General features: G+C 61.7%; 1 protein-coding gene across 1 annotated transcript in view; it reads right to left on the minus strand.

Moving 5' to 3' along the window:
* Positions 1 to 8,345, minus strand: part of GAS6 (growth arrest specific 6) — a 34,412-nt gene extending 26,067 nt beyond the window's left edge. Inside the window, exons 1-2 of the mRNA XM_036831605.1 lie at positions 8,122 to 8,345; positions 7,745 to 7,911 (exon numbers count right to left, since the gene is read on the minus strand). Of these exons, the coding sequence (XP_036687500.1) occupies positions 7,745 to 7,911; positions 8,122 to 8,194 (240 nt within the window). The 5' untranslated portion in view covers positions 8,195 to 8,345. The remainder of the gene's footprint in view (positions 1 to 7,744; positions 7,912 to 8,121) is intronic.
* Between the last annotated feature and the right edge of the window lie 1,327 nt (positions 8,346 to 9,672).

Here is a 9,672-nt window from a genome sequence, read left to right on the forward strand (position 1 = left end):
CATGAAATGGAATAAATTTGTTTTTATAATTTACGGTTTCATTCCTCAAGATTGATTGGTACACTCACTGTGTAATCTGATCAGTTTTCAGTGGGTCACGCGAAGTGGCCTTTCTTCCCGTCTAATGTGCTCTCCTGGCAGAGGCTTCTTGGGGCTGCTGGGCTCTCACCTTCACAGCACCGGCTGATCACCCACAGCTCTGTTCGGAAACCCCTTCGTTCTCCAGGCCAAATGCAGCGGTGCTGCTCACTTAGTGGCTGGGGTGCCCACAGGCAGGAGAGGAAACAACTAAGCCACGCTGGGTACTACTGAGCCTCAGCACGTGCTAGGCCTCACCGGGTGCTATGCCTCACCGGGTACTAAGCCTCACCAGGCGCTACGCCTTCCCTGCCAGGCCTGCCACGTTCTCTCTGGGAAATGTGATTCACGAAGGTGAACCAGCAAAACTTTATTCAAACCACGGTTATGCTGCACTGAGGGATTTCTAAGCACCAGACCCCATGCTAAGTCCCTCCTACACCCTCGTGGTGGCACAACAATGACCCCAAAGGCGTGCAGGTCCTCCTCCCGGCAGCTGTGAATATGGCGGGCTCCACAGCAAAGGTCAGTGAGGTTACTGATCGGCTGACCTTGGGAGGAGGTGATTCCCCTGGGCCATCGGGGGCTCAGGGGACCCCAGGGTGTGCAAACACGGAAGAGCAAGGCAGCAACAGATCCAGAAATGGCAACGTAGAAAGAACACCGACCTGCCGGCCAGGAGGATGGAGGAGGGGCCCCAGCCAGGGATGCGGCGCCTCCAGAAGCTGGAAAAGGCAGGCGTGGGTTCCCTACTGGGGCCTCCAGCAGGGTAAGTTTCTGCTGAAGTGTTACAGCAGTGAAGAAACGACACATCTTCCCTGGAGTCAGGCAGGGACGCTCCTGTCCCCACCGACCTGTCCCTGCCGACACGTGGCAGCTGGCCTTGCGGAGCTCAGGCAGCGCAGGACCAGGCAGAGGGACAACGCTGTCTGCCTACCGCCCACAAAGCCATGCCCACCAGCCCCTAGCGGGATGCCAGCCCCTAGCAGGGCGCCAGCGAGTAGAGTGTGTCCCCCAGGAGCTTGTGGAGCAAAGGGGTAGAGCGGGAGCCCGTGGGAGCCAGGGGGCTCTGGGCAGGGACGTGGCCCTCGTGGTCTCCAGCGCCAGGAGGGGGCTTGGTGGGCAGCCTGGCTGGGGGCTCAGGCGTCATCCCAAAGCCACAGGGAGAGACCATATGCGGCTGCTCGGCAGTGTGAACGGGGACCGAGGCCCAGCAGGTGGGACGGAATGTCGGCCTGTCCTGGGAGGGCCCCGTGGTAGCACCAGAGACGCTCCATGGAGGCCGCTGGACGCGTGCTGGGGGGAGGGGGAGCGGGGGCCGCAGGCTTTGTCCCAAGGCTGAGAGGGGAAGGAGGTGCGAAGCCAGAGAGAGTGAGTAGGAGAGAAGAGAAGAGGGAAGAGGAGCCTCGCCCGGGGATCAGGGAGGAGCTGGCGACCGCTCGTCCCTGCGCGGGACCCACACGGGCTGGGCTTCAGAGGACTCGTGCTGCGGGTGGGACGGGCAGGCGGGGAGGGCACGCTCAGGTCAGCCAGGTCAGAAACGCAGTGTCACGCTTCCCTGCTTACGTTAATTCGGGAAAAACAGAATGATGTGTTTTCCCATCATGCAAAACCCCCAAATAAAACGCTGGACAGAGTGAAGGGTGACAAGTTATCAGGGCAAACAGCGCAGCTCCAACACAGCCTTTGCACAAAGGCAGTGTGTCCAGGAGCCCCTGAGAGCGGGCTGTGCAGACGGGACCCAGGCTCGCCCTGGAGGCCTCAGTCACTTGGGCTCACGGGTCAGCCCTGAGTTCCCTCTGGTCCTCCCACTGATGACCTGACTCCCTTGAGTCGGTCAATTCCTGGGCCGCAGCTCAGGGGCGCCTCCAAGGGATGGCTCAGACTCTCGCCCGGAGCAGCATTCTGCGATCCCGTGACAGATTCTGTGACTGCACAGCTCCTGTCTGTTCCTGGCATCTGGAAGGGGATGGAAGGGCACCTCGGCACCTTTCGGGTCCCTGCGGAACCACGGCCCCGCACACGTGAGCGTTCAATTCTGAGCAGCACAGGATGGGCTGCTGTGAACGAGGAGAGACGCAGAGGATGCATGTGGTGGGGGCAGACCTGGGTCAGGGGTCAGGGGTCAGGGTTTGCCACACCCCACCGGAGAAGGTGCCCTGCCCCCGACAACTGCCAACAGCCACCTCCTAACACGTTTTCCATCTCAACCTGAAGCGTCGCACTAAAGAAACGTGTGTCCAAACCAGAGGCCCCTGGGGGCTGTACCTGTGGCCGCCAGGCATGCCGCGTGCTGGGCAGGAGGCCCCAGCCTGGCCTCCGGCCCCGTGGCTGCAGCGGTGACCTTCCCGGACGCCCTGGGAGCTGGCCCCGCCCAGCTGTGGGATTTCCACAGGGCACAGCGTTCCAAGAAGAGGTCCTCAGAGAACTGGGTTTAGATGGCAGGGTTTGGGGACAGATGTGGAAAAGAATGTATTTTATCATCATGGGCACTAACTGGAAGGAAACAAATTTCACCTCGAGTTTGGAAAAAAAAAAAAAGTCCAAGAAAATAACAAGTATGATGGTAACACATCACTACCTCCTTGGAATGACGTGTTTTTAATTGGTGCAAAGTGCCTTTCTCAGAAGCAGATAAAGAACTTCGTCCACTTCCAACACCTCCTTAAAAATTACTTTAAAACTTAATAAACTGCACTCTCTCAGGGTCAAAATTTACAGCTGTACGCACCAGGACTGCAATGAAATCACTGGACTAAAATAACCACCGAAGGGGCAGAGTATTCCCGACATCAAATATTAACCCTCAAACCACAGCAAAGTCTGCATCACAGAAGCCGCTCCCACCTCTGACCACAGGAAACGCAGCGCGAAGACACCGGACCCCTGCCAGAGCAGCCAGAGCAAAGTAACAGCCTGGCCGGGTCTGCGACGTCCCGGCCCAGCTCCTCAGAATCTCGAGAAACAGCCCAGAAGCATCAGCTTCTTAAAGGGTGTTTTCTTCCTAAGTCCCATAGGCAGACCTGCGGTGACTTCCAAAATGTCTTTAATTGGTTTTGCACAGACGTTAAGCCCGCAGGCTGGGACGAGGTGTCATTTAGGGGCTGCCCTGTCGTGACACCGCAGGGCCCAGCTCCGGGCCGGGCAGACGCCCGGGACTAAAACAAGCACGTCTGTGGGCACAGGGGCAGCAAAGGGGGGCCAGACAGAGCCCGCCTCTCCCGCAAGGCCACCCGGGGGGCGGCGGGCCCTGCGCTGGGGGCCTGGATGCCGCCCGTCTAACCAGCCGTCCGCAGGCCTCTGAGCCGCGCGGAGCCAGCTCTGGAGAAAACGTGACGACTCGGAGACCCGGCCCTGCCAGCCTCCTTGGGCCTCCAGGGGAGGAAGCCCTGGAGGGACGGGGCCCAGTGGGGAGGCCTGCGCAGCCCGGGGGCAGGGGCCGCCCAGGCGGACGGGAGCTGGGGCTGCGTCTGCACAGGGCGGTGCCTGGTCACACTCGTCGATGGACCCCGGTGTGGCACGGAGGAGCGGGGCGTGTGCGGGTGTGTGTCCGAGCGCCCGAGGGAGTGTTAGGGGCTGCTGTCCAGGCGTGGGGGGCAGGGGACCCGAGGCTGTCCTGGAGGTCACTGGGGGTGACGAAGGCCCCCTTCCCCCTCCTGCTGGGCCCCCTGAGACCCCTTAGGCCACCCCAAGAGGGGAGACTTGAGGGAGGGGCTTCCACCTCCCTCGGGGGTGCCCCTCCCCAAGCTGTCCCCAGAGACTCTGGGGTCTCAGGAAGACAGGTGTCCCTGGAGGGCAGACGCCGTTCAAGACAAGGCGGCAGCCCTGCAGGGCTCTGAAAATGACTGCACCCCGAAAACCCTCCTGGGTAGGGAACTATCACCGCCACTGGGCCCCCATGTCTGAGAGAGCGGGGGTGGGGTGGGGGGAGAGAGACAGAGACAGACAGAGACGGAGAGAGACACGGGGTGCGGGGTGAACACGCGAGGTCAGAGGTCAGGCTTGGGCTGCACAGGAGGCAGAGGGGCCCTGGGAGTGGGATGCCGGCCGAGCTGCGAACACTGTGAATATTGTTGTTTGCATCTCAAACTAACCAAGGTGATGGGGTCAAGGCCCAGGACCTGGAATTCCTCCCGACCCGCAGGCCTCGGGCGGCACTGGTGCTGGGAGGTGGTGAACCATGCCGGGCCGCACGTCGGGCTGGGTAAGTCTTTCGTCCAGAATCCTTTCTGGAGGCCAAGGGCGATGGCATCGGTGTCTGGAAGCCACTGGCCTTCAAGGACTTAAGCGGGAAGGTGACCGCTGCGCTGGCCTGGGGAGCTTTTGGGAGAGCTCGGGGGACCCAGCAGGGGTGCCTGGGGGCCTGGCACCCAGAGCCCTCTGGACAAGATGCCAGAACGAGGGAAATGCCAGGAAGAGAGGGTAACAATGTGAAAGGAAAACAAGATAAGGAGGGACTCTAATCTCGGGCTCTGGGGGGAGGACAGGGCGGGGACACTCCCCCGAGGCCCGAAAGAATGTGGAGGAGACCATGTCAGCAGGAGGGAAGCAGGCGACACCTGCATCAGGAAGGCCCCCAGGCTCCCTTAACCCCAGGAAGCGGGAAGGTGCCCACAGCTACCTGCTCAAAGGAGAGCTCTAACGTCAGGCGCCTCCATCCCCAAAGAGGAAGCCGGCCCAGGGTGGAACACCCCGCCCTGGCAGGAAGAGCCTAGAACACACCCAGCACAGAGGGCACAGCCTCCAGCCTCCGGATTCCAGGAGCGGCTTGCCGCCCAGAGGGCCGGCTCCAGGTGCCCCAGCCCTCCCCCCTCCCCGGCCCCCAGAGCCCCAGGCACTGAACGGGGAAGGCAGCGCGGCCTCCCCTCTCCACCAGGTGTGTGTGGCTGCAACGGCCAGACACACAGAGGACAGGCCAGCCCCAGAGGTGACCCTGGCAGGTAAGGCCTGGCTTTTCCTACAAGCACCCCCTTGAGCGGCGAGCGGATCACAGCCCAGTGGGTGCTGATTCTGCGGCCTCTCCTGTCACACATCAGGACGCCGGCGGGAGGTTCCGTGACGGTCACAGAACCAGGTCCCGGTGACTTTTTGAACTGAGGTCAGGGCGCTCATCCTGGGTCACCCCCGCAAACACTCACAAGGAACAACATTTGAAGGCGAGGAATTGATGTTTCTCAAGAGAGCCCCAAACTGTGTGGGGCAGAGGGACCCACTGGTAATGTCATAGGATGGCCTCATTCAAAAGCGCTGTTTCTCCAAAGGTGTATTAGCAGTGAGTTGTGTTTGGAGGGTTTCCCAGGGATCCCAGGTCCCTGGAATCTGAGACCTCCCCAAAGTGAGGGAAAGGAGGGTGTGGACACCTGGAGGGGCACCTGGTCGACCAGAGCAGGGCCGACATGCAGGAGCCCCCTAATCACCAACCTCGAGCCACGACCCTAGCTGGGCTCCTCCCGGCCTTCCACACCACCTCTTGAGGAAAAGGACAACAAACCAAGGGCCAGACCCAGACAGAGAGCAAGCAGTCTGCACAGTGGTCTACACAGCATGCAAGGTGCGGGTTGAAGTGAGGGGTTTTTGCATTGACTGCAAGGGAAGGCACAAAAGGAGCCGGTCCACCCTGGGAAGCTGGTAAATAAAGGGAAAGATGTGATTATGATTTGGGGATGGGGGTCAGAAAGGAGGACAGAATTCTGGAAAATTACAGATGGCTTTGATATGAAAGGAGTTCACAAATTCCCGATGGGGTAGAGGGGGTGGATGTGAGAGAGGATGCCCCCAGTGTCACAGCAACTCCACCTCGGCAGGGAGGGAAGTCAGGACGCTGTAGGAAGTACAAAGTCCCTGCACAGACATGGCGGTCTCATTAAAGTCCTGGGCTGTGAGCACTGCTTTCCTTGTCTTGTCTTCATTTCATCCATTGTAGACAAAGTTATAATTAAAACATAAAAGCAGTTAAAGTCAGAGCGGGGATGGCTCTGGGAAGGGTGGCACAGCGATTAGTGTGCAGTGTGTCCAGGCCCAAGGCCTTTCCATCCTGGAAAGCAGGGGCTGGGGCAGAGCAGGGACAGGCTGCCGTGGGTGGTGGCCTTGTTGCCCTCAAGTCTTGTCACCCGCAAGCCCCTCCCACACTCTGTACAAGCCAGCGCTCCAGGCTGGGCCTGGGGCTGACGGGACTGCAGCCGGCACACAATCCCGCAGCCGGGCAGGGACACAGCCCACCGTGGGACCTTCAGAAATCCTCCGCAGGTGCCAGCTCCTCTGGGCCACCAGGACTCATCATTAAAGAAACGGGAAAACAGGCCAGAAGGGACCGGTGGCAAAACTGCTCCTTACAACAGGGATAAACCGCGTTGCTACGGACACTGAGGGCAGAGTCATGGCAGAAGCACCTGTCACAGCTCGGCCACCACAGTCGCGGGCTGGGCCAGAGGGAAGGAAGGCACAGCTGGGCCACCACTGTAAAGCTTGTTTCGGAAAGGGAACTGAAGGGATGGTCAAACCAACCGGTCAGAAACGGGAGTCAAAGTAAAAGCCCACGGGCCTCACAGCCATTTGTTTATTACACGAGACATTTATTTCATCCCGGAAGAATCCTTTAAAAGAAAAATTCCCGTAGAACCAAAAACAGCTGTGAAATCACCCTGACCTCGCGGTGTGAAGCGACGCAGTGTAAGCCCACCCCGTCTCCATCAGTCCTACTTCCCAAAGACAGACGCGCACCAGGTCCCCCAGGGCACCACCGCCACCACCTCTCCCCTCCCCGAAGATGGCACAGCTCCTGCGCTGCCGCGGAGGCCACGCGGGGGCTGCTCCCTGCGGTCGGCTGCCCGGCCACCCCACGTTCTCCGAGGACGTTATTAATAGAAATCTGTCCTGAGCCAGCCCGTCGGGCTCCTGAAGTCACCAGCTGCTTCGGCGAGCGCACCTTTCTGCAGGGGCTGCGCACCGGCGGCGGGACCTGGGCCCGACCCTGCTGTCCACTCGGACCGCCCCCACCCCTCCACGTACAAGTTCCAGCTCTACTCCTGTCCTCCTGCTGTGGGACCCGCTGGTGCCAGCAATTCCAGCCCTCACGCCTTTGAAGCTAATGCTCCATCCCTCCTGATGCGGATCAGGGCGCTGCCAGCAGCTCCCCCGCCACCTCCAGTCTAGCTAAGGGGGCGGGGAGGTAGGAAACTGATCTGGTTTTTAAACCATTTATTTCTTTTACATTTTAAAACGGACCCTGCTGCATCCCGGTTGAGCTGTCATATTACTGCAGGGTTCTTTCAAAGCGGCTGCTTTCACAGGCTTGCCAAGGGAAGACGACTGCAGGGCGTCCGCAGGACCCCCCGCCGACATCCGCCACCCCCCTCCAGCTAAGGCGGCACCTGGCGTCACCAGCAGAACTGGGGCTCGGAAGGAGGAGGCTTGAGGGTGGGCCCGGGTCCCGGCACCTAAGACCCTGCCCTTCCGCCGCGCCGACCGCCCCCCTGATAAGGGTCTGGGTGTGTCCTGCAGCTGAAGGACTTGCCGCAGACGCCGGGGCTCCCACCCGTGCGCGCACGGACGGTGTCCCCGGAAATGCGGCGCCGCAGGGACGGCGCTCGAGGGGACCCGGCTGCCCTGGCGCTCCACCTCGCGGCCCCAGGCGCCGGGCGCACACCTCCCCGCCCCGCGCGCTCACCGTCTCGGGGTCGTTCTCGAACACTTCACGGGCCTCCTCCTGGCTGCACAGCTCCTCGATGCACTCCCTCTCCAGGTGGCCCTGCTTGGCCTCCTCGAAGACCTGGTAGGCGCGGCGCTGCCTGGGCCTCAGGAACTGCGCCGCCTCGCGCGCCCGCAGGATCACGGCTTCCCGGGCGCGGGCGGGAGGACGCAGCGGGAGGAGCGGGGAGAGAGCGGGGACACGCCGTCAGCGCGGCGGGGCCAGGGCGCACGGGGCCGGCGCGCACGGGGCCGGGTCTGGGCGCGGGCCCCGGGGCTCCCCTCGCCCCCGGGGTGGCGGGGTGTCGGGACGGGTCCCCCGGCCCAGCCCGCGCCGCGGCCCCGCGCGGTACTCACTGTGCGCGGACTCGGAGGCCAGCAGCAGCAGGAGCAGCGCAGTGCCCAGGGTGGCGGCGGGCCCGGGCGGCATGGCGGGCGGGGACGGGGACGACGGCCGGGACTGAGACCGGGGCCGGCAGCCGGGCGCGCGCGGTCAGAGCGCCCGCGGGGCCGTGGCGAGGCGCGGGCGCCGCGGGGCGATGGCTCCGGTCATCCCGTGCGGGCGGCTCTGAAGGTCACATCCCGGCGGCTGCACCGCGGCGCTCGCGCGGGGCTGGGCGGGGGCGGCGGCGGGGGCGGGGCGCGCGGGCAGGACCGGCCTCGGGGCCGCGCGGGGCGGGCGGGGCGCGCGGGCCGCCGCCGCCGCCGGGCCGAGCCGGTTTTCTCCGGGAAGATCAAAGCCTGGAGGGGAAGCGGGTCGTCGGGACGAGGGAGGGGACCCGCCCCGCCGCCGCCGCCGCCGCCGCCGCCGCCGCCGCCGCCGCCGCCTTCGTGCAGGAGCCTCTCCCCAGTCGGCGGTTAAGTGTCTGTAATCGGGACGTAAACGCGACGAAGAAGTCACATGGGTCCAACCTGACAGGTACAGTTTGACCATTTACCGGATTCAAACCTCTTTCCACCCCCCACCCCGACCCCACCCCAAATCTACTGCATCCTTTTTTGGAGTCTTCATTCTGGGGCACATTTTCTCAAGACTTAAAACCCACCAAAGAAAAGATGAACTGAAGTCAAACCGAGTCCCAGTGGGGGCCAGGCAGCCAGATTAAATGATGTCCATTTGTAATCTCTGTTTACACAGTGATGACATTGGAGACCTTGAGGGTTCCCAGTACATATTTCAGCTGAAAGCAGCGTTCTGCTAGTTCTCGGAGACCAGGACTTTCTGTCTCTCGTCCCGGAATATTTCGCAAAGTCACAGGCAAAAAAAACCCAAACACACAAACAAGCAAAACCAAAACATAGCGGACCACTCGGGGGACCGAAGCGGACAGAGAGCCTGGCACCGCGGGGAGGGGCCCGGCGCCGCCCCCTGGGGAATCCTGCCCCGGAAACCGCGCCCCAAGGGGAAGGTGAAAGGGCAGCCACCCCCCGCTGGGCGGTCGATTTGCTCGGTGGGCTCAGCGCCGAGTCCGCACCTGTTCTTCCCGCTTCCCTTGTGGGAGGATGAAACGGTGCTGCCGGTAGATGCTTTGAGGTCGCAGGTTTGAAGGTGGGGTGGTGAGCATTAATATGTCAAATTCAAGGGAAAGGATGTTCTCCAGAAGACTCTACAGAGGGAATTAACAATTTAATAGCTAGGTCGTCTGCACCTGTGCCTGAACCAGTTCCCGGGCCTCCCCTGTCAGCTGGCGATTCCAACGCCTGGCGACTCAAAGGCTACCGCAGACACGGAGGTGCTCACACAGAGTACTGACCACATTAACCTTTCTGCTTGTCCTCCTTAAGGAGAAGCACTGGCTTCAGAAACCTGGGTGGGGTGAAAAATTCTTTAGTAGGGATTTACGCCAGATCTTTAATTAATTAGTGGCACTTCTGTTGTTGGAGATCACTGAGCTTCTTGGATCTGTG

This window comes from Balaenoptera musculus, chromosome 18 (genome assembly GCF_009873245.2).
Source record: "Balaenoptera musculus isolate JJ_BM4_2016_0621 chromosome 18, mBalMus1.pri.v3, whole genome shotgun sequence".
Taxonomy (NCBI): Eukaryota; Metazoa; Chordata; class Mammalia; order Artiodactyla; family Balaenopteridae; genus Balaenoptera; species Balaenoptera musculus.